A 25835-nucleotide genomic window follows, 5' to 3' on the forward strand; every position below is an offset into this window, starting at 1 on the left:
CTGAGGAACAGGGCTGGATTAAATTGCTATAAATTTGTTCTACCTGCTACAATTTTAGAAATCTCAAACTTTTTCTCCTAAAGCCTCTGTTTTATTCAACATTTACTGATATTTGCAAAGCATTTATAGTAAATCTTACTATAATCTCAAAGATACATTGGATAAACTTGCATTATTCATACTGCAGAAATAAGCAAATATAAACATAGTGGATAAAGATACTAAGTCATAGATATAAGCTTAGACAGTTTTCCTGACTCAAGAGCATTGAAAATATTTTAACTGCTGCTACTAAAATTTCTGTTGCACATATTCTGTAAAAAAGGGGGGGACATGGATTCTAGTATTTTTGTGTCATCTCTGTATGTATAGTCTCTTTTATAATCACCACCTTTACTTAATTATGTTTTGGTACTAAGGTCACTATTTTCCATATAGATGCTCTGGTATGTCTACTACAACAACAACAAATAGCATAAATGTCATTCTTAAATTCAGTTTAATGGGATTTGATTGAGATGGAGAAATAAAAGACATTTAAAATAGTACATCATTTTTTTCAAAAAAATTTATTTTTTTATTTGAGAATAGTTGACACACAATGTTACATTAGTTTCAGGTGTATGACATAGTGATTCATCAACTCTGTACATTATGTTATGCTCACCACAAGTGTAGCTACCATCTGTCACCACACTGGTATTATAATACCATTGACTATATCCCCTATAAATACCTTTAAAATAGTACATCCTTTTAGAAATACCTATGTAGTTTTTTCTTGTTTATTCGATCAGCCAATCTACCTATATACCTACCTATCAACAAATGACAATACTAAATAAAAGACAACTAAATGAACTCAGATATATGTCAGGGAAACCAAGATAAATAACATAGCCTTGTTTCTCTAAAGGAACTTCAGTCTAGTGGGGAAAGATAGGAACATCAAATATGTGTGTGTGCATATGTGTGTGTGTGTGTGTGTGTGTATTTCTCACACATGCACACAGACACATAGATTTAGTATGTGCCTCTGCTTCCCATCTGCTCCCATTCCCCACATGACCTCTTCTATACTCTGAAAGCCCAATGCTAGCTGATTGCTAACCAAAGATCTTGCCTTCTACTTCTTAAAGGAATTGGAAGCTATGAATTCTCTTTGTCATAATTAGTACGATTTCCCATTTTTGTACTTAAAAAATGTTCCTCTGTCAGGATGCTGGGGTGGTGCAGTCAGTTGAGTGTCCCAACTTTTGGTTTCAGCTCAGGTTGTGATCTCAGGGTCATGAGATCAAGCCCCGTATCTGGCTTCACGCTCAGCACAGAGTCCACTTAAGACTCTCTGTCTCTCTCTGCAACTCGCCCCCCCCAAAACTCACTTTCTGTCCCTCAAATAAATAAATAAATCTTTAAAAAAATGTTTATCTACACCCAACCTCACCTCCTTTTGTCAAGCCCCAGAGGAGGTTTTCTTTCTTTTTTCTGTACTGTTTCCATCTGTTCTTACCTGATCTCTTCAAGAATTTTCTTTGTTGCTTCCTTATCCATTTTTATATATTGTGTTAGCTTTTCCCTCTGTGCTAGCTCTTTCTCCACACTTTGTACCCCTCATCCAGATGGCTTTCCCTAATTCATCTGTATACTGGATCCAGCCGCACCAGCATGCCTCCTGAGAGCCAACTATGAGCCCCTCTTCCCAACCCTGCTTTCATTATTGCCATGTTGGTAGATTGATCGCCTCTATAGTGGAATGGTTCACATGAGGGAAATTGGCAGATGCTACAAACCAGATGTTAGTGCTGGTTTTCAAACATTTACAGGCAAACCACTGCTGTGTCCCTCCTTTTCCTTTAAACCAAGTTCTTGAAAAGAATAATCCTCTCTAAATCTGTCTGCTTCCTCACTTCACATCAATTCCATGAAATTAGACATCTGCTCCCACCTCCACTGGAAGTATTAACAGCAAACAGAAGAAGTGCTCTTTATTACCTGACCTCTAGGCCACGTTTCATGGTGTTGATGTCTTGCTTTCTGAAAACCTCTTCCTCTTACTCTGTGCCACGGTATCTCCTGGGTTCTCCTCCCCTTCCTCTGACCATTTCCCCTCTGCATTTCTCATTGGATTCTCTTTCTTGCCCCTTAGTTATTTATGTCCTCATGATTCTGGGCATAGCCCTCTTCTGCACACTCTGTGTTGGCTAACTCACCAATGCCCAAAGCTTCAAGCCATTCCATTCATTATTGCCTAACATAAAGCTCCAGGCCAGACTTTTTGCTTATGTCTGATTGGCTTGTTCAATCACCTTCTTAATATCTCTGCCTGGTTATATCATAGGCACCTGACACTCAACATGTCAAAACCTTAATTCATATTTCCCCTTAAATGTTACGCCACCTTCTGTATTTCCTATCCAGATAAATGGCCTCACCATCCACAAGTCAGCAAAGTGAAAAACCTGGGAGTCATCCTAGACTCCATGCTCTTCTTCATTCTGCAGAGCCAGTCAGGCACTGAATATTCTTCTCTTTTCTTCTACCACACCATCTTCATCCCAGCTACCTCATTTTTAGGTCCTTATCAGTTCTTACTTAGATTGTTATAATTTTCTCCTGATTTGTCTTCCTGCCTTCTGCCAGACTCCTTAGCCAGCTCTCTCCAGTGCTGCTAGAATGATACTCAACTTTCTTCCTTAAACTCCTTCAGCGTCTCTTTACAGCTTCTAGGATAATTTCTTTATTATGAAATACCCTTTCAATTACAAGTAAGAGGAGGCTCTACCCAAATTGCTTAAGCAAAATGGAACTGATGACAACTGAAGATTCCAGGGAATGGATCTGGATTGAATTATGTCAACAGGAATTGGTTTCTTTTCCTACTTCAGTTCTGCCTTCCATTGTGTTGGCTCCAGGCTCAGGTTAAATGTGATAGCAAGATGGTGGCTGCCACTGCAGGTCTCCAACTTCTCAGCTTTATGGTACAGCAGGAAAGAAAACAAGAGACTCCAAACCTCCCTATCAGGAGACTCCTAATATCTCTTTGTTAACTGGGCTGTGTACCTATTCATGAACCAATCACCATTGCTAGTATATTGTAACATTTTGATTGGCCTGCATCCAAACCACATGAGACTTAGGGGAGGGTATATTCCAAGATGGAAATTCAAACCGTTGCTAGAAGAAAGCAGTGAACACTGGAGAAGCTCATAATGAAAGCATGTAGTATTTATTGAGTTCTTTGCATGTGTCAGGCACTGCTTTAGTGTTTTTCATGTATTAACTTACTTAATCTTTATAACAACCTCATCAGGAAGTGAAGAAACCGATGCATAGAGAGGTTAGGTAGTTCGTCCAAGTGAGACACAGCAAATAACCAATGTCAGTTGCAAAACTCGAGTATAGGCTTTCCTTTTCATTCTTATCCAGGAAATTTCTGAGATGTTTTTAAATCAGATGGCCATAGTTCAAATATTAACTTCCATGTTATAAAATGAGTGTGTTCCATTATCAAAGAGCTAAAAATCACTGGAGGTTTCCAGTATTTTTTGTCCCGCACAGCACTAGGCAGCTTTAAGAGTGTATTGGAAATGGCCCCAGAGGCTGGGGTTTCCTGGTTATCAGGAAGTTAGTAACTCAAGGTTGGGGTGAGGAGAAGTGCAGTCCACAAGTGTCTGTAGCAGACACTCTTTTCCCACCACTATTGTTCCTCTCCTAATCCCTCAGTGATAGCTAGCACCCAATTTTTTAAACTGCTACTGGGGTGCGGAGGGTTTGCCATAGTGTTCTGGCCTTTCTCCTATTGGAAGCCATGAACAGGAAGACTTGGTCAGCTAATGCATGAAAGGTGGAATTCTATAATAATGTGTTAAGTGTCAACAATCACTTTTCTGCATGACAAGAATTACCTGTGTGAGTGTGTGGCCCTTCATGATCTACTAGCCCTTGCTCCCTTTTCAGTCTTACCTCTCACTCTGAACCGCTCACTGCCACTGCTCTGTTTTATGATCCAGGGTGTCACTCCCTTGCATGTCATGCTCTTTGCTCTCCTCCACACCTCCTGTGTGTCTTGGCTGTTGCTGCACCCACTTCACTTTTCAGAGGTTGTGTCAAGTGTTATCTTCTCAATGAATGCTTTCCTGAAATCAGCCTCCTTGTGAGCAAGCATCTAAGTCTCTCTTTGTTGCCTCAACTGTATTATAAGAATATTTGCCATGATTTCTGTAATTCATACTGTATTCCTTTATTTATGTTTGTCTACTTCTACTGTGCTGAAAAATCCTTGGGAGCTGGAGGACATCTTATTAATTCTTATATACCCTCCATACTGCCTGACACATGATAGGTACTCAACAAATGTATGTAGTGAATGAAATAAGAAATATGGAGAAACTACAGTAAGTATCTTAATTGGTGACAATTAATTCTGACTAGCACTAGGAAGAACTAGGGGTTGGGAAATGTTACTCAAAGATTCTAAATTAGAGACCAGTTAACGTGTATTTCTGCAATAGAGATAGCCCTCACTATCTGAACTCTTGCTATCAAAATATTCACTATAACATTATGCAGAAATTTTCACCCAAAATTTACTATCCAAATAGGAATTCTACTGTAACATATTTATATTACTGCAACAATGGGAATGTTTAATTTGTAGATGAGTCTGTGTAGGAGGATGCAGAGTAGTCCTCTATCATCGCTCAGCAGTTCACTCCAAGATCGTGTCAATGTTTTCTAAGGAAATGGACAAGCTTATGAAGGAAGTTGGTGAGCACAAAAAGTCTAGAAAATCCCATGCATTAAAAAGAATATTGGAGGGATAAAATATATTGAGTGAGGTGAACACATAAAAGATATAAGCTTGGTCATGCATATACCTCCATCTATAATGCAGAGGCTTTGTTATACTTGTGAGAACATTCAAAACAATATTATATTACTAGTTTTGGAAAGCTTTGCTGAGTTACTCAAGGATAATATGGTCTGTTTGAAAAGCTTGAAAAGTATCTCATGCAGTGGATAGATAATCATAAACTTTGAAACCATGAGGCACTACATACCTTTGAAGATGTGAAGAAGAAGATGAAAGAGTTTGATCATTTGGTAAAGAAGTCAAGCTTCAGCTTCAAGTCCAGAATGGAATAGAAGGATTTAACGACTATGCAAGACAGCAGCATTTGAAGATTGTAGAGGAAGCAGCTTCTTGGTAATGAACTTACAGCAGTTTTTATCACTGAATTAGTGAAACTACTTTTTAAAAAATATTTTGTTTATATTTGACAGAGAGAGAGACAGCGAGAGCAGGAACACAAGCAGGGGGAGTGGGAGAGGGAGACGCAGGCTTCCCCGCGGAGCAGGGAGCCCAATGCGGGGCTTGATCCCAGGACCCTGGGGTCATGACCTGAGCTGAAGGCAGACGCTTAACGACTGAGCCACCCAGGCGCCCTGAATTAGCAAAAACTATTGACAGAGGTAGCTAATAACATTTTCATTAATACCAATTCTCTTGGTAAAATTTGGCTTTTTAAAAATGAATGCCATCTTATCAGAGGAAAAAAAAAAAGAGCCAGGGCATTGCACATCCAAAGATAGACTGACACAATTTTTAAGTGAAAATTTAAAGTTGATGTTAAACTAAAACCTATGTATTTGTATAACTCTGAGCATTCAGGGCCCTTAGTTGAAGAGTAAATTGTATTTTATATGGTTCTTCAATCATAACACTTTGGTTGACAAAGCAGGCATTCAGTCATTATACAAGGAGTCATAATTTGTGACAGTTCATTTCTTTGGGATGTGGAGTCTTACAAAAAAACATAAAGAGTTAGGATTGAGATTTGAGTTCATTTTTGCTTAATAAAATAAAGAGCTGATGAAGAAATTGTTGAGTAGGTGCTACTGTGAAGAAAGATAGTTTGGATGATAAACTAAGAAAAATTTTTTTTGTTTGTTTTTCATCTCAGCATGGATATTAGAATTGTTCTTTAACCCCTAATTCTTTTTTGCCAGTGGTGACATAATCCCTCTGCGTGGGGGTGGGGGGTGGGGGGGCACTGTGTGCCTTCACAGGCTGTGGCTTCTTTGAGTCTTTGGTGATACTCTGACGTTTAGAGGCACTTTCTGGTTAGATCCCAAACATGGAAGTTCCTTCAGGTTTAGTTTTAATTAAGAATGTCTGTCCCTGCAAAATGAAAGTCAAAAGCTCTTTGGGAAAAGTCAGTTCTTCAAGCTTGTTGAAAGGACTTGTTTAAGAGAAGTGGATGGATTTTGATCATGTTGGGTCTTTTCAAATAATGCCCAAAAGAAGAAAATACTTGCCTAAGCAAAGAGTGACATGCACATATTTTTCTGGTGTATGTGTCTGTATCTGTGAAAAATGTACTACTCCAGGCTGCTATATTCCCTAAGGAAAGGTATTGCCTACATGTCAGGGCTGACTAGTGATTATCAGTAGGACACTCTTACCTTTTAAATTTCTTTTCTTGGAAGTAGGCTGTGTTTTTCTTATATTGATTATCTCTTATACAGATGCCTTCATTGTTAGAAGAAAAATCAATTATTTGCATGACTATAATAATATAGCAGTTCAACTAAAATCAATTTAACAGATTTATTGGCTCTTTATTCTAGATAATAAACTTCACTATGTAGTAGAGGGATGAAGAAAAAAGATGTAAGATACAATTATTGCTTTGAGAATTAGTAGGACCCAGATAAGTGAATAAATCATATTGGATTTCTTTTGTTTTTGTAGTTATTCTAAGATATTATCTACAAATAAATACATTTTAAATAAATATTACTATGTCCTCTCTCTGTTTATCTCTTTGTTACAACATAAGGGTGCTCCACTATCCCTATGGCCAGAAACTTCAAATTCCATGTTTCTTAAGTAAATGACTTTTTTTAAGTAGTGAAATAATTTAATATAATACTAACCTACCTTTAGCAGATAAGCCATAACACTAGTGAAATATGATAAATATCACAACAGAAATATGTATATCATGAAAAAGATACAAATATGAAGGGGACACACATTCTACCAAATTTTAAATTGTGGGATGTTGATATTTGAGCTGGACTCTTCAGGACAAATACATTTTCTGGACAGGTAAGGGACAGACATTGCTGGAAGTGGGAACATAATGATCAGTGTGTTCATTCCGAGCAAACGGGCATGGAAGTGTTTAGTTTATTTGATGAGGAACCAGGAACAGATGTGGCCAGGGCTTCAGAAGCAGGAAGGGTGGGGTAACTTGAGATGAGGATTAACAAGGTGACACAGGCTGAACCCCGAAGGGCCTTAAGCAGTGCCTGAAAAGCCTTCAGGAAAGCTGAAGCAGCTGAAAGCAGCAATAAGTATATGTTATATTCCTAAAATGCATTGTGTCCGTGGCTGGCTTTCCTCACTTCTCCCAAGTTACTTCTGAATGTGTAAGTGCTTATGTTCTGAAAGTACAGAAAGATTCATTAAGTGTACCTATGATTTTTTTTTACTTGAAACATTTATTTAGGGGGAAAAAAACAATCTGCTGCTTTGTTTCTTTCTGTTTTCAATTAAACCGAGTTTTGGCAGTCATTTCTGCTGGGCTTTCCACATGGGACTGAACCTTTAGTGACTCATCAGAATTGTTGTAAATTCTAAAAACACTAGGCAATTTAGATATATCATACTTTTTAAAAGCCTCATTTATTTAGTGCTACCCTTGAGCACAATAATGTATACCTGAAAACCTTGAGTTTTGCACTGAGAATTCAATTTAATATGTTTGACTAGTTCCAAGGTAAGTGTGCTGTGCTGGGCCTTCAGTAGAGGGTGAAAACAAATTCACTGAACAGTAGTAATCCAACCTGAATGTAGACAAGCCAGAAAATTTAGGATAGACCATATGGAAGAGGATCCCAAGTGTAAAATCTACGTGGAATGACTGTTCACTTGGAATGACTATTTCTAAACAAGGCGTTTGCATCTGTAAGTGCTTTGCCTTGGTAAAATTAATTTGTGCTATGGATTAGGGGTCAGAGACAAGTTTTAAGGCCAATGCAACCATTTCCAGCCAGCGATTTGTAAACTGTGTACCCGAGGACACGAGTGCTGAGGGAAGGAAGTAGGAGTGCTTATTTTCCAAATGTCAATGTGCTGCTTATCAAACACTAAGGATTTTTTAAAAATTTTTTTTAGAGAGAGAGAGCGAGAGAGAGCATGTGCGTACACATGCGAGGGCTGGGGGGTGGGGCGTCTGGGGGCAGAGGGAGAGAGAGAGAATCTTAAGCTGGCGCCACCCCCAGCACAGAGCCCACCGCCGTCGCCGCAGAGCGCTGTAAGATCGTGACCCTGATATCGTGGCCTGAGCTGAAATAAAAAAGTCGGATGCTTAACCAGATGAGCCACTCAGGCACCCGCAAGCACTTAATGATTTTAAGCTGCCCCAAGACGAAAGGCACAGCCTAGGGAATATAGTCAGCGACGTTGTGAGAGCACTGTACGGGGACAGCTGGTGGGGAGCATAGGGTAAAGTACAGAACTGTCCAATCACTCCGTTGTATACCTGAAACCAGTGTAACACCGGGTGTCAACTATATTTCAATAAAAAAAAAAAAACTCACCCATAGGAAAAAAATGAACTATCTAAGGAAACTTTTAAAACTTTTCTTCAATTAAGATGTCAGCCATTGGTCCTTCTTAAGATTTTAAAATATTGCCTTCATTAATTATTTTTAGTTGCTTTAAAAATCTGAAAAAAAAAACTTGGTCAAGACAGAAGACAGTAAGGTTTGAACATGGGTGATGGTAGGAGGGATAAAAAGGAGACATGACTGAAAGAGATATTACTAAGCAGTAAAAACGTAGACACAAAATTGGGCAACTGTTTAATAAATAATTAGGAATGATGATTCTGGAAGTCAGGAAAAAGGATGAGGTACATAGAAATCTGTTAATTATCCACTAGGAAAATCAAAGTTAGAACTTTGGAGAATAGCCACATAAAGGAAATGGGAGAGAGATGATGGCTCAATGAAGAGCAGAGAGGGTGGGGGAGCCTGGCTGCTTCAGCATCCTGGAAGTCAAGGAAGGAGTGTCCAGAACAAGTGGACAGAGAGAGTGGAGTCTGACGGAGGCTACTGGAATTAGTAGTTATGTATGGGCCAGTTGATGGGTGATCAGAATATTAGGATAAAAACCCCGCAAGCAAAAGTGGTGGTAAGAAGGGGAAGGCGATGGATGCGGAGGAACGGTTTGTGGAGTTGGTCAGCAAAGGGGAGACATAAGAGAAAGGACTAGTTTGAAGCCATAGCTGAGACAAGGAAAGGTGGTATAGTATAGGAGAAGGCCAGAAAGAGGAGGAGAGGGAAGACAGAGGCCACAGAGGAGCTTAGGATTGCGTTACAGTTCAAGAGACATTGAGACCAAAGCACAAAAGCACAGGTGGAGAAGGTATCTTTGTAGTTTATATAAAAATAAAATGATTTTATTCTCAGAGAATTGTAACAATATCTGGTTATAGCAGAGTAATCAATTATTCTGAAGAAAAAAATCCTAAACTGCTTTAAGGTCATCTTTGTTTAGTGTGATGATTTATCTAAGAATTACTGTAAGGTCCAGAACCCTTTATTTCTCTGGCTGTGGTAAATACTTCCTGTAAGTTGAACATAGGGGATATTTCTGAAGTGGGTACTTAAGATAATCATAAATATAGCCAAGTCTCTGTGATAAATGCTTTTAGACCAATTACTGACATGCTGAATTGAATACTAATACCTCCCATGAAATGGCTTTGATATAAGTAAAATGACTGGTGCTGTGCAGTAAAAGGACACATAAAGCTTTGCATTAGCTTGTCTCCAGGGTTACCATCTATGCAAAGACTATATTTTCAGGCTAGGTATCAATAGTGTGTAAAAACAACTTGGGAGGAATTTAACGCCATTTGGTCTGCATCCATGATGACTTTAGCCACTCAGTTGTTCTAGAGAAACACATCTGTATCCTGTTAGAAAGTCTGTGTGATGATTACTGATGTGGCTAGAATATTAGGATTGATTGACCCTATTTAGCATATCCAAGCAAAGCTGTTAGTTTATGTATTTTACTACTAAATTATATTCTGGACAAAATTGAGTAGCAAAACATTTGAAAAATGGAATGACTTCTACCAAGTTTCCATAATTAATATTCCATAATTAATATCCAAGTTTCAAAAAATATAAAAAAATTTTAAAAAGTAACAACATTTAGAAATTTGGAACCCATAAATATAAAAAATAAAAGAAATGATATTTTTATAATTTAGAAGGAAAAGGGACAGTGCTTTTACTTCAGCAATCTGTGGAATTTTACATTTCTTGATTTCAGATATTTCTTCTTTTTTTTTCAGCAAACATTTATTGAGGACTTCTTTGTCCCAGGTATTAGGCTAGGCCTTAGGTTTGCCAGGTTATATTGAGATTTTCTGTCTGTCTTGCAATCTAGAGGGAAATACAGACCTGCATTAACAAAGTAAACCACTATTTTTAAACATCATCATGCATTTGGAGCAAGGTGTTATGAGAGAGCATAGGGGGCTACACCTACCAAGTATTAGGAAAGATTGGACAAAACACTGTCTATGTTGAGTCGTAATGATTTGGAAGTTAGCCCAGCAGAGGGGGAAAGGGATATGTGTATAACATGCAATGGGACTAGCATGTGAATGGAATCGCTAAGCTAAAGAGACACAGGTGGATTCAGGAAAATCCAAGTCCATTTAGCTGAAATAGAGTGGCTTGTGGAGGGTGGGGTTGAGAAAGGGTGGGGTGGGGCATCAGTGAGAGAGGTAGGTTGGAAGGGAAGCAGGTGTTAAATCTTGTCAAGTCTTATAAACTATCTCAAGGAATTGGGGCTTTAATGTGGGGGCAAATAGAGCAATTAATGGATACTGGGACAAATTTATTATCATCACAATCTCCTTCTCCTTCATTATTGTTATCCTCATTAGCATTATCATCTTTTAAGGATTTTATTTATTTATTTGACAGAGAGAGAGAGAGCACAAGCAGGGGGAGGAGCAGGCAGAGGGAGAGGGAGAAGCAGGCTCCCTGCTGAGCAAGGACCCTGGGATCATGACCTGAGCGGAAGGCAGACGCCTAACTGACTGAGCCACCCAGGGGCCCCAGCATTATCATTTTTTGAACTCTTCCTATGTGCTAGGCAATATTAAATCCTTTCATGCATTTTTTTTTTTACTTTTCACTATGAACTTCCTTATAAGTACTATTAACATTTCTATTTTATTTTATTTTTAAAGATTTTATTTATTTGACAGAGAGAGACACAGCGAGAGAAGGAACACAAGCAGGGGGAGTGGGAGAGGGAGAAGCAGGCTTCCCGCTGAGCAGGGAGCCCGATGTGGGGCTCAATCTCAAGACCCTGGGATCATGACCCGAGCCGAAGGCAGATGCTTAACGACTGAGCCACCTGGGCGCCCCAACATTTCTTTCTTTTTCTTTCTTTTTTTTTTTTTTCAAATAAAGGAACAAGCAAGGGAATGTACTTAATTTTCTTGAGGCAAGAGTTTAGCAAGAAGCAGAGCTGGAAATCATGCCCAGGTTTTTCTGACGTCACCATCCCTGCCTCTCTGTTCTGCTGCTCTTCCCTAGAAAATGACTGCATCCCACAAGGAGCCTTCAGCCTGTAGTGTGCTGCAGAAGAATGTTTTAGATGAGAACTAAATAAAGTGGGGCTACTTATAAGGTCATTGTTATTATGCAGGCATGAGATTGTGGACACTGATGGTACGAATGGAGAAAAGTGGCCATATTCTAAAGATATCACAGGGGTAGAATAACCAGGCCTAGTGCCTAATTGGATGTGTGGAACAATATTTCTGGCCTGGAATATTGAATACACTTCAGGAAGTATATTTATAAAATCTGCCTGGCTTATTGGTACTCTAAAAAGCAGGGATGCCAGAACAATTAAGCTTATACATTGCTGGTAGGAATGTAAACTGGTACACCTTCTAAGAAAGGCAATCTACCAGTTTCTTTAAAATTAAAAATATGCATAGATTTGACCCAGAAATTTTACTTCCAGGTATTTATCCACAAACATGCATTTACATTGAATCTTATATATAAGGATATACACTGCAGCCTTGCATGTAATTGCAAATATCAGAAGCAAACTGAATCTCCTTTAGTATGAGATGAGCTAATAAATTAGGGTAAATCCATTCAATGAAATGATTTACAACTCTTAGAGGTAATGAGGCATCTCTATTTGTGGACCCATAGGGAAATAGTGTATATAGGCTTATGATTGATTACACATGTATGTGAAAATACAAAGTGCCAAAGAAAGTGTGTATAATAGGATACCATTTTGTGAAGGCTAAGTAGATGGATAGATGGGGAGATGAGTAGATAGCTAGGAATAGTTTGGTATAGATAGAAACCCAGAGAATACCTCTATGAGGATAAAGATACTGGTAGTAATAATTGTAGTGAAGGGGATCTGACTGGATGGCTGGGACAGAGGACAGAAAAGGGAGAACTGTGTATCTTCATTGTATATCCTTTTGATTTTGCTCCATATGCATAAACTTATTATTTTAAAATTAACAAGATAATATAAATTATAAAAATTCAAGGCAGAACCCTCTTTTTTAAAATCTTATCTCTAGAGAAACATCTATAAGATAAAGGGAAAAGGCAAATTCTTAGCTTGATTTTCTTGTTCATTTTAAGGATTTGTCCCTATATGTAACTAGAATTTTCACAAGAAAAAGAATATCTTTCCCCAATGATTGACTTATATTCTTCCAAATCTCTGGAGGTTCTGAAATTCATAATACAAATATGAGACTATAAGAAAAAAAGTTCATGTTCGAACCATTATTTTTCAGTCCTTCAAGTTGTATTGCTGCTAAAGTACCTCATTTTTGTACACCAGTTCATTGACAGCTGGAGAGTACTGGTACTTACCTAGATGCTTTGAAGATTGAACGTAAAAAACAATTTTTGACCTTTTAAACTTACAGTTTATTGAAGCAAGTAAAAATAACATACATGAAAAATTATGTATACATTTTTATGCTTAATATATTTTAATTACTAAATTGGATGTAAGTTCAGAAAGAGAGGAGATCAGAGAAGCCTGAGACTATGAGGCAAGAGTTCCTAGGATCTATGGGGCTTGTACTGATCCTTGAAGAATTTGGATACTTGGAATTAGAAAAGAAAGAAAACGTCAGGCCACAGATTAAGAATCAGAACTTTGTAGTCTAGTCAGGGCACAGGAATGAGCATTTGAGCAAGCAAGCTCAACCAGAGTGGGGAAGCTAGGTTGGGAAATATTGGTATAAGTCCATAGGGAAACCAGAAAGCAAGGAAGAGGCCCTTGATCTGATAATAATAAGGAAACCACCCTGAAAAGCTCAGAATGTTTTAGTATTTTTTTGATTATTCATTTTTCTAACATTTATTTTGAATATTTAGCATAAAAAGTTTTTTCTCTACTTAATGCATTTTATTCTTCACTTTATGCCCATTATCGCTTATAATGCCCTTAGTGGAATTAAACAAAATCCAATGAACCTTGGTCTTACCCAGTTTGAAATTTTTCTGTAATATTTAGTATCACCTTTCGACTCTAAGCTCTCTTTTTTCTAGGCAAAGCAAGGGCACCTCACTATGGACGCTCAATAGTGCATATGGTCAGAACCTTTAATCATTTTCATTCTTCTTCCAAATAATTTTTTATAGATTTACTGTCTTAAATATGGAGTATATCAAAACATACATTTATCATATGGCAGGTTATTTAAACTGATCTTCATGGAATTTTAACATCTTAAAGATACAAAATCATGTATTCACGGGACTAAGTTATGAAAATTCTTTTTTTACTTAAGTAAAATTACAGAAGTTCTTTCATGTTATATAACTAAATGGCAAGGTGTTTACAATAAAATGAACATATTTGAATGTGGTATTCCTTTCAGCTCAATTTGGAGCCCCAGATCTTATTCATGAATAAAATGATTAAAAGAATTATTTTGGTAAAATATAATCTCAATTATGCATTGTTGTGTTCAAGGGTTATTCACTTTTTCTCTTCCCTTCTCTTCTCTTCTCTTCTCTTCTCTTCTGTTCTCTTCTGTTCTCTTCTCTTCTCTTCTTTTCTTTTCTTTTCTTTTCGTAGGCTCCAGGCCCAGCATGGAGCTCAGCGCAGGGCTTGCTTGAACTCACAGTCCTGAGATCAAGATCTGAGTTGAGATCAAGGGTCAGACATTTAAGTGACTCAGCCACGCAGGTGCCCCAGGTTATTCACATTTTTAATGAATATGTCAAATGAGGGATCTTGTATTAAATTCACATACTATTTTCCTTAACGTTGTGCTAATGGAGTGACCTCAAGAGAACAGTTATGCCTAAGCTTATAACTTACAATCATGGCTGGGCATTCAGGCAAAGTCAAATCAATCCATATATTTTAAGAAGTTTTCCCTAATGTGAAAATTAGTGACAGTGAGGCAGTAATGTTAGAATTTCACCTGAAAGCTATAAATTCATACTTAGGTGTGGAGAATGCTGTTGGGATCTGCATAAAGATTGTGAATCATGGGGGCTCCTGGGTGGCTCACTTGGTTAAGCATTTGACTCTTGGTTTTGGCTCAGATCATGATCTCAGTGTCTTGGGATTGAACCTCAAGTCAGGCTCCGCACTCAGCTCAATCTGCTTTAGGTTCTCTCTCCCTCTCCCTCTGCCCCTCCTGCTCATGTTCTCTCTCTCTCTCTCATAAATGAATAAGTCCTTATAAAAATATTATGAATCATCAAAATGTACAGAAAATTTAATCTCCTGAAAATCCTAAAGATATTTTCTTTGGAAAGGTTTCATTGGTAAGCAATTAATCATTTAGTGCCATTTAAAGGGAATAACAAGTCCACCTCTAAGGCCTTTGAAAACATCACATCATAGTCTTTTTTGTGTTACAAAATTTAGTAAACTTTATTGAATGTCTGGTGGGTATGTATGCTTGAAGAAATAAATTAGATAGTTCTAGGATGCAAATAAAAATAAAAGATGATATAATACCAAAATAAATGCCAGAGTGATTATTGTAAATCATTATGAATGGCCACTATGAATTTTTTTATGTTCATATATTTTATTCTTATAAATACCTAGGTATAAAATCAGAAAAAAAACAGTTTTCTAATATTTATTTTATTTTATAAGTCCACATTTAATACAAACTTTTAAAAATCCAAGTTGGCAGTTACTACAGGTAAAGGGCATTGAGAAAAGACTGTACTTTTTAACAACATTGCCAGCATCTTAGGAAATTTTCCTGAACTTTAAGGAATAAAAAAAAAAAAAATTCCTCCCAAAGAAAAATTAAACGATGCTGAGTTCAACAGGCATGGAAAACTTAATTCAAGACTTTTGGAATAAGGGACAGTGACTGATCTCAGTTCTGCTGAAACAGAGGACAGGAGGGTTTTAAGTGCTAGAGTGAGCTAGTTGAAAAGTACTGGAGGATGTTAGGAGGAGGTTGCTCAATGTGATCAGGCCATCTGTGTTTGCTGATTGATACTTAACAGAAGTTAGGCACCTATCCTCCCACAGAGACTGGGAGGTAGAGCACAATCTTTGATGGTTACATTTCCAATGGATGGAAGTCCTTAAGAAAGACATTACTGGGTTGTACAATTGGCAAGAAACTGATAGATTCTTATCTCAAAGGGGCAGAGAAAGAATTCACAATTGCAAGTTTTCTGTAGTAAACACTATTAAGAAAAGAGAGGTCAGGGGTCTAGAGTCAGGAAGAAGCCTGTCTAAAGTCGAGTCAGGTTGAAGGCAACAGTAAGAGGCTGTCTTGGTCAACCCTTCAGTTATATTAAGTTGCACCATCTACATTGATAATACTTGGCCATTTTGACCTACAAAAACAATAGTTTCATATGGTTTGATCAAAGATCCTGAAATCAAATTTCTTCACAGTTATTCCTTCTTCAGAAGCAGGCAAATCTGGAATTGTTGTTTTTAATTATACTCTTTCTCACTCTAAAAAAAGACTTAGGGTTTTCTATGTATTTACACACTTGTATGTATATATGTGCATATGTTTGTATATGTATGTGTGTTTATCAAAAACAGGTTAAAAATTAAACTTGCCAGGAGAGGGAAGAAAGGTTAGGATAAAAATGCAGACCTTGAAGCCTGGAATAGTTCTTAAAGAAATGTGACAAATTTGTTGCAGAGTTTCTCAGAAGTTAAAGCAGAGAAAGAAGAATAATGTCCCCATAGGATTAAAGCAACTCAGAATTTTAGAATAATAGTTTTCTTAGTGTTGAAACTTGGCACATTTTTGCTTCAAGTGCTCATAAGGGCAACATTTTTGTGTTGGTAAATATCCTGCTAAACCTTAAAGCTGACTTCACAGGCCTGGGTTTCACTTGTTTATTTATTATTGTCTTTATTGACATCCCCCAATGCAAACTCTTGGCAAAACCCCAAAGTATAATTCAGTAAAAGTAATTTGGTTACATATTAAAATAATGACATCCGGATACACAGTTCTCTAAAAATAGAATTAAGAATGAAGATTATCTAGAATGAATTATATCAGACAATAGTACATACATTTTTTTTTCTTTTTTGGTAATCGAACCCTTGATAAGAATCAGGTAATACAGATTTTGAGAGTTTGAAGTTACCAATTTTGGGAGCAGAATTTGGAGTTCCTCTGTCCTTAACAGATGGAAGTCCATATGCTTTAATAATTAACCAAGGGCAGGGTGGACTTGAAAACCTCTTTGGGAATGTAAGGAGACCATTTAGGTTATAGATCTTATAGCTGCTTACTCAACTGGCAGACAGGGTCTATTAAAATTAGAATCCATTAGAATTATGGTTCTTTCTCTATTCCCCTGTAGCTGCTCATATGCCCTTGTATATACTCAGCAATTTTCAGAGTGCGTTTTATTTTGTTTTATTTTTTTACATGATGACATCTATGTTAGACAGTAAATTCTTTATGTGCAAAGACCATATTTTATTAATCTTGTGTCCTTCATACTTAGAGTCTGGTAAATAATAGGGCACACAAAATATTTTGTTGATTCTATGAATGATTTAAGAAAACTGAAGGAGTTTGATGTTTAACATTATATATCAAATATGTAAAATTATCAACAAACCACAGACTGATTGCACCTCACCTCTGCCCCACGTTTGTCACTTTGCAGTAGATACAGAAGCATAAAATATTGTGAGTAAAGGTCACCAAGTCACAAACATAATGGCAGACAATGCTAGTTTTCTCCCAGTACCCACTTTTATCCCCAGTTTCTAATAGACATCTTGGTTTGTAGCTGCCTAGAATAATGGCTTCATTTTCTAGTCTCCAAAAGAATAAGAGTGGCCAAGAGACTAAGCTCTGTCCTGTGAAGTGCAAGGAGAAATGTCATGTGTAAATTTCAGAAAACATCCTTCTTTCCTTCTTCTTGCTGACTGGAACACAGAGACTCTCTGGAGCTCAGCAGCCACTTGGAACATGTAGGGGAACCACATGGTGAGAACGGTAGAATGACAAGAAGGAAGCCTCCATCTCGTGTGTTTATAGAATTGCTGTATCTTCTTTGGACTTCTTAAGACTCAAGATTTGTTTATAGGAGAGAGAAATAAACTGTCTTTTCTTAGCCACTCTGAGTTTGCAATTTTTTTTTTTTTTTTTTTAATTTGCAGCCAAACCTAATGTTAGTAGTTTGGTCCATATCTTCTTTAGAAATCCTTCCAAATCCCTAAGACTGGCTTTGCTCAGTCTTTTTGCTTCTATATACTCTGTGTAAACCTTTATTAGAAAACTTACTCCATTTTATTATAATCATCTTTTTTACATAAAACATCCTTTGAAGGCAGAAACATGTCTTATTCATGTGTCATTTATCCTTATTCCTGACCTGTACCTGGGACAGTATATATGCACATAGTATATCTTCAATAAATGTTTGTTTAATTGAACTGTACCGGGTTAATGACCTGAACTAAAGTCCCTCATACAGTACCACAGAGTTAATTGTGCCCTACAGAAATTTTGGTTCAAGATCATAGGACACACTGCAGAATAGATGCTCATAAAAAGTGTGTGGAAAGGTTAGGTAAATACATACTGGCTTGCCTCCCACATGTTACTCAATATAAATTCTCATTTGCTTAGAAGTAGTAGTGAATTATTATTATTTTTTTGTTACAGCTTTGGACATGATAATAATTTGTGCCAAGGAGCTTTTTTTTTTTTTTTTAATGCGTGCTATGGCCAATTAGGATCTTTGTTTTGATCCTTTTAGTACAAGTATATAAAACTAATTTAGAGAGCATAACTGATTGACCATATGGAGAAAAAAATTGGTGCATCTAAAAACACATTCTGTTCTTTCCCTGTATTCTCTCCTTCAGGGAATGAACATTGTATTAATCTTTAAACTTATTTTAAAGGTAAAGCATTCAGCTTATCATAGGGTTGATTTAATTTTATCTTTGGTTTACAATATGTCTTATATTTTAAGAAAAATGTATTTTTTGTGTGTCTTAGACCATGACAAAACTATTGACCTGGATGAAATATGTTTCTGAAAAATCATATAGACTGGGTTCTATATATATCATTTTATTTCTTTTCTTTATAGGTTATTTCAAACTGTAAGTGCATCATTCCAGCAGCAAAGCTAAAATTCCCAGTGGTCTTGTCTACTTGACCTACTCATTTCCTGTTCTGAAATCTAGAGAATACTTCTCCACAAGACTCCTCCATAAATTGCTGCAATGTCTGTATCTAATTTATCATGGTAAGTGAATTACCTTCTAACCTAATCCATATGCATGCACATCCTCAAGCCATATTTTGTGGGAAAATTGTACTGTCAGAACTGGAACAGAGAAAGAACTTTAAAAGTCTGGTTTCCAGAGATTGGTGTCGTGCGTTAAGGTAAGGAAAGCTACCCAGCATTTAAACTTTTATACTTTCAGCACCGTGCTATCTGGGGACTCTGGAAAGGGTTCAAGCCTTTTATGAATCCCAGTGACATCCCATGCCTTTCTTTCCAAACATCCTAGTGGAGAGATAAGTAGGAATCAAACACTCATTGAGTGATCCTAGCTACTGTTACAATCCCAGCTGCAGGAAGAACAGGCTGCAAGGGAAGCTGTAAGGATTGGCTAGGTATTTTCTCATCAGTACTTTTCTTCAGACTTTCTATTTCAACAGATCTACCCAAACTAGAGGGAATAGAACTCTAATATGGAAGAGAAAATTCCCTTATAGATTCATATCTTTAAATAGCTGGCATTCTGAATAATCTTTGACTTCCAGTTCATGTTTAAATGCTGTTTGTAATTTAAAATAAGAAGTATGAAGATTTTTTTTTGGCATATAATCAACAACTTTTCTATGGCAACAAAGAGCAATACTAGCAGGGATGAATTGGAAGCCATGTTTTTGGACTTTGGATTTTGTTTTTATAAATATAAAGAGCTGAATAAGTGATATGATACAAATTCACAGTATTCAATATGTGAATATAAGAAAGACCTGGTAATATTGCCCATTTTCATAGGAGCCCATCTCATCCTTGTCTTTAATTTGTGCTGGAAATATAGATAGCATGAAAGACTGGTTTCTGCCACTTAGCTCCATCTGTTTATTTTTAGTTAAGTAAGCAATTTCTTTAGGGCAAAGGGTAGAATTATTTGTTTAGATTTAGAGTAGTGTTTCCAAAGGACCCAGTTTTTATGGGCTCACTAGAATATGTCCTTGGATTCCTCCTGGGTGCTAAGGATCTCAGTTTACAAAAAAAGAAATGAATTAAAGAAGATAAAATATATTCTGTAAAAATAAATGAAAAAACTATTTATGTTATGAATTATTACTGTAAAACATTTTATATTATTAAAATAAAATCACCATTAAAGTAAGAAGAAAATTCTATAGAATGTGTGAATCCCTTCAAACCCCTGGAAGGTGTTTTTTTTTAAAGATTTTATTGATTTATTTATTTGAGAGGGAGAGAGAAAGAGCACAAGTGGGCGTGGGGTGGGGGAAGAGCAGAGGGAGAGGGAGAAGCAGACTTCCCACTGAGCAGGGAGCCCAGCCTGGGGCTTGATCCCAGGACCCTGGGATGATGGCCTGAGCCAAAGACAGATGCTTAACCAACTGAGCCACCCAGGCGCCCCCAAGCCCCTGGAAGATATTAAGGATGCATTTATTTAAAGAAATTATACCCCTGGCAAATGCATGTGTTGGAGATGAATCTTCAAAAAGCCGGCTGCCTGCCAAAGGAGAAAGAAAAAGATGAGGGGGAAGCGACAGGAAAGAGAATGAGGAGGAGGAGGAGAATATAATAAGAAGAGACAAATAAGAAGCAGGAGAGGGTGGAGGAAATTAAAACACAGGTATGATTTGTCATATCTCAAGATAGGGTGTGGTGTGGCCTGGTTCCCAGAATCAGGACAGGGCAAACATTTGAAGCTGACCTTGGTATGTACCTTGGCTAACAGCTGACTTGATGTGATGTAATGGTTTAGTCAAAGGCCATCCCTTCAATGTGATGTTAGGGCCATTCAAAACACAGTGAGCTCCACAAAGAGAAGTGATTGTATGTTGTGGTTCCAGCGCAGTTGTCTAGCACAGCTCTTAGAATTTAGTAGCTATTCTATACATTTATGCTGTGCAAATGAGTGAAAAAATGCAAAATAGGTAATTCAATGGCAAATAGTTTCATTCTAAAAAATTTTTTTGATTGTAGGATATCAAAGAATTTATATATCTGAAATTTGTTAGAATTCTTTCCATCTCAAAGGTACAAATTTTACAGAAATCTTGGATATTTTCATTCAGTTGTACCCTTAATTCTGGCTACAACTAATGTTCCACATTAGATTTCCATACAGAGAGCTCTTAGTTTCTTTTACCAGTATTACACCATTATTCAGCAGTGTGGAGTTTGGCATTAATTACATTAATTTAGTGAAATTTTTATAGTCCAGGTTCTGGCTCTCTGTTTTGAAATTCAGAAACTAAGACATGAAAATACTGACTGACATTGGAAGAGAAACTGGTTTGACAGATTATTAACTTAAAATAAGATATGGTAACGTTTAACTGCATGGGATGCTTGATTTGGCCTGACCAGTGCATTCTGTTAACTGTTGTGGAAAACTTCGTGGGACTCTTAAGTCAGAGGACTGGCTGATGATCAAATAATCATTGCAGGGAGAGTTATATGCTTCCAGTGTTCAAGGAATCCAGCTAGGGACAGGGTACACCTGGTGGGATATATCTGTCAGTAAGGATATATTTTCCAGACACTCCCATCTGTTCCTTAGGGCAGCTTTTTCACGTCTGGGAATTAGAGTAACACTGTCAGTCTTTATCTCTGTGATTCTTTGGAGTTCCACTTCTGCCAGACTCCCCTCTGTTTGGCTATGTCACTAAGTTAGCAGAGTTTATCGTCAAAATCCACTTGAATCTCTGAACCGTTTGGTCTGCTTACCATGACATTGTACATATCTAACCATATCCATGAGTTGATTTTAAAACTTGACTCTGAGACTTAATGGAAAGGGGGCCTAATTGTGATCCCTGCATGCAATTGAAGAATTTAGAAATTCATGTTAACAACCATCCAAGCAATCCTCCCAGCTTTTAAATACCGAGTATAGGAAAATTATCTTTTTTGCTTATTAAAAGAAACTTCCTTGCTCTGGTAGTTATGGGTATGACATTTGAAAAAAATATAAAAGAATTTGGCCCTTTCATACAGAATCTCAAAAAGAAATACAATCTAGGAAATGTCCAAATTTCTGGGAAACTGTGCAGTGCCACTCAGGTAAGGAGAGTGGTAGGAATTGATCACATGGTAACATACAACAGATGTTTCATGAATCTTTCTGTTCAGTAAATAATTACCAGAGGGAGGCAATGATTGAATTGACTTTGGTTGAGATAGAGACAAAGGGATGTACAGAATCAATTGCAGACATCTATGAACAGGTGACAGATTCCAGGCTATGATCTGAGGGAAAGAATTATTGCCGGTAGCAGAGGTAATTAACAGGAGACATGAGGAAGCAGAGAGAGTTGAAAAAGAGTCCTCTTTCTATAGCACAAAGAGGGAAATGGTGTGATACCAAGGAGTATTTGAAAGGACTTTTAGTGCTTCTTCCCTGATGATCATCTTCAACCTGTCTGTTTTTTAATATTTTTATAAGATTATATGTAATATATATATAAAATGTATGTTTATATAATGTATATGTATATAATGTTTCAAATCATTTGTTTCAAAACATTCAATTTTTATGACATGAAAGCTAAGTAAATATTATCAAGAGTGAACATTTACATGGCATTTACCTTGTACCAGACACGTTTTTAGACACTTTGTGGATATTAACCCACATACTCCTCACACAACCTTATTAGCCATATAGTGTTGCTATTTGCATTTCCACAAGGGAGAATTTAGGCACAGAAGCTTTAGTAGAACGTTTCCCAATATGACACAGCCACCAAGTAGCAGAGTTAGTAAATGAATGCAGGCAGCTGATTGGTACCCCTAACGGCTTAACTACCTATACGAAACAAACACTATCTGGTAAAGCGATACCTTTGCTATGTGCGTGTGGCTTCAGAGCAAGTGCCCTAGTTCCCATTTCCAACCAGAATGTTTCCCTTAACTTCCTCAAATATAGGTACCTGGGGCCTCTCCTGGAAGGAAGTGAGTATCTGGACCTGGGAACACTATCAGGCATTAGAATAGTATTGAGGGTAGAGTGGGGGTAGTGGATGAGTGCCCTGATTTCCTAGAGGAGGTAATGAGGTTGTTGCCATCAGAAACTTAGGTGAACCTTCAACATTATATAAGGTGAACTACCTAAACAACAAAATATAAATCTTAGTTCTACTTGTCATGTGACAGGCTAGGAATTGTCAGGTTTTCATCATGATACAGAAGAAGCACAACAGAAAGATATCCGTACTTTGCTATAATTCAGCTAAAATGACTCTTCCATTGCCCATCTCATAGAGACCCTCCACTACTAAGTCAGGTACTTTCTACTCCCCTGGCCCTATTGCACCCTCAGTTCCCGTTGTATTAGTGTTACTGTACATATGTTAACCAGTATTCAGAGAGTAATCCTGGTGGTGGCATAACTGATTTTGCCAAATGCCATCTTTTTGACCCCAAATTGTTTTTTGTTGTGATGCCTGTGCACATTTCAGCTTTTGTTCACAGCATCTTAAAGACTGTGGCACCTGATAGAGGTGAAGGTAATTGAACTAGAGCCAGGTATATGGGAGAAAGAAGACACTGGATGAATGAAAGTAAGAGGCAAGGAGCCAGTCAAAATCTATTGAGCATCTGTAATGTGCTGTGCCCTAGGCTCACTACAGGGATGCTGTCTTAATGGGAAGTAATGATGACTCTTATAGGAGCTCATCTCTTAGCCAAGAAGACTAAGTAATCAAATAAGTGACTTAATGTGGTAAGTGCTCTAAAAGGTACATCGGGGGGGGGCACCAGGTGGCTCAGTCTGTTAAGCTGCCAACTCTTGGTTTCAACTCAGGTGGTGATCTCAGGGTGATGGGATTGAGCCCTGTGTCAGGCTCTGCGCTCAGCGGGGAGTCCGCTTCAGGATTCTCTCTTTCCTTCTGCCCTTTCCCCCATGCTCTTGCCCTTTCTCTGGGATAAATAAATCTTTAAAAAAAATAAATAAAAATAAGTAAAAGGTATGTCCAGGGTGTTTGGGGAAATAAAATGTTAAATGTTTCTCCTGCGAGGGAAGAAATGGCTTACTTTTTAGGAGTGCAAATATGTCTCTTGCATTTACTGCTAAAAATAAAGGAGTATGCTAATTATGGAGAGTCAAACACTATAGAAAAATATAAAGCAGCAATAAAAAATGATCAAAATCCTACCATATGTAGAAAGCCACAGTTATAAATGCTGAGATATATTCTTTTCTACTTATAAAGTTTTGCAACACTGAACTCAAACCATGCATTGTATTTTGCATTTCTTCTGTTTTCACTTTGTAATTTCCATGGTCATCTCTGATGGATATAGAGCAACATCGTCGTGTAAAGGCTGGGTCACATTGTACGCCAGTAGCGTTATTTATTTCACTCATTTAGATTGGACCTTTTCTAATTCACTTTTTACTATTGTAAGTACTTCTGTTGTGAGGAAAATTATTAACTACTGCTGGGTCGCAAGGTTCTGTGTCATTCAGAGCACCTGGTGAGGCCCTTTGTTAGCTCTCTGGATTGCAGACATCAAGGCTAGGGAGAAAATACGTGTTTCTGAGAAAGTGTCTTATCAACTCATCTCCTTTTTTACTTTAGAAGAGGACCTGTATCATACACTAACTGTTTTACCAGATTAGTTCCTTATAAATACTGAAGATGTGCTAATTGTCAAGGAAATATTTACTTGCAGCTGATTAATAGAGTTTTATTGAAAGTCAACAAACCCACGGATGCCCATAGATTGGAAATACGGTAAAATCTGAATTGTGTAAGTTATTGATGTATTGACTAATACATCTAGAAGTGGTAAATGGTCTTTATTGAATATGCTTATAGTCTAAAATATTATTATGAATGCTGGCAAGTTCAGTAATGCTCTCTAATAAGAGGTGAGAACTAATTTGACTTATCTTCTTTATCCAAAACTAATAGTGTGTTAGAACCCTTAGAAATGAGAAAGATGCAAAGTTAGAAGTATAGATACTTTGTCAGATTATTCACATTATAATATTTTTATTTAAGTTCTTTAATGGGTACAAGAAAAAGTGAATCCCTCTATATCATTCTTTGGCACCAGTATTTAGGAGGAAAAAAAGATTCTGGAGAGACAGAAACAGTCTATTTGTATTAAAGAAGGGGAAAAGTCAGAATCTTTTCTAAAAGGTTGCCTTAACCACTGTTCTGCAAACTACTTTTCCTATTTACACTGTTAAATGGCAGGCTCTCAGGGGCAATATTTGCAGTGGCACAGGAAGTAGAGACTTGAATTACCTCTTTTTAAAGGGCTCAGAACTCACAGTGGGGAGAAATGTGGGTCAGTAGAGAGATTGCAAAGGGAAATTTTTTACCCTGAGTTGTATAGTAAAGGGTAAAAGTCAGAATTGTCAACAGTCACTTATTGGAAGAGAGAGAGAAGTTTAGACATAAAGAAAAAGCTAATATTTCTAATTAAAAAAAAAAAGATGAGGCTTTCTGAGTGATAGGAAAAGCTTCAGTGGCAAAATACTGTATTTCCCAGGATGGTAAGCACATGTTGAATGAATGACTATTATATTAAGATGCTGAGAAGAGAGAGTGGGTTTGAGAGCCTAAAATTTAAGAATCCTCATGTGAGTGGGGATGTTCAGCTTGTAAAGGAGTAGATCCAGAACACAGAAGAGTAAGTTGAGTTTAGGAGAGAATAAAGAGCAGATGACCTAGGGGAGGAAGAGGAGAGAACAGCCAAAATGAAAACTCAAGAGGAATAAAAATACGTCGCCAAAATCACATAACACTTTAAGTGTGCTGATTTGTATGAAAGTCAGTTTACCGAATTCTGAAAAATTTCAGTATGTCTTTCTAGTCATAATATGCCTTTTCAAATGGGGTGGGAGGGATAGGGCAGCTGGGTGATGGACATTGGGGAGGGTATGTGCTATGGTGAGCCCTGTGAATTGTGCAAGACTGTTGAATCACAGACCTGTACCTCTGAAACAAATAATACATTATATGTTTAAAAAAAAAAAGAAGATAACAGGAGGGGAAGAATGAAGGGGG

At 37.3% G+C, this 25835-nt stretch overlaps 1 protein-coding gene across 2 annotated transcripts in view; it reads left to right on the forward strand.

Annotated features, from left to right (window-relative positions):
• Positions 1–25835, forward strand: part of OXR1 (oxidation resistance 1) — a 460340-nt gene that overhangs the window by 68629 nt on the left and 365876 nt on the right. For both annotated transcript variants that reach the window (XM_025870990.2, XM_025870992.2), the window contains exon 2: positions 18679–18837. In XM_025870990.2, the coding sequence (XP_025726775.1) occupies positions 18815–18837 (23 nt within the window). In that variant the 5' untranslated portion in view covers positions 18679–18814. The remainder of the gene's footprint in view (positions 1–18678; positions 18838–25835) is intronic.

Source organism: Callorhinus ursinus, unplaced genomic scaffold (assembly GCF_003265705.2).
Source record: "Callorhinus ursinus isolate GAN/ISIS: 27379988/994484 unplaced genomic scaffold, GSC_fseal_2.0 scaffold5, whole genome shotgun sequence".
Classification (NCBI taxonomy): Eukaryota; Metazoa; Chordata; class Mammalia; order Carnivora; family Otariidae; genus Callorhinus; species Callorhinus ursinus.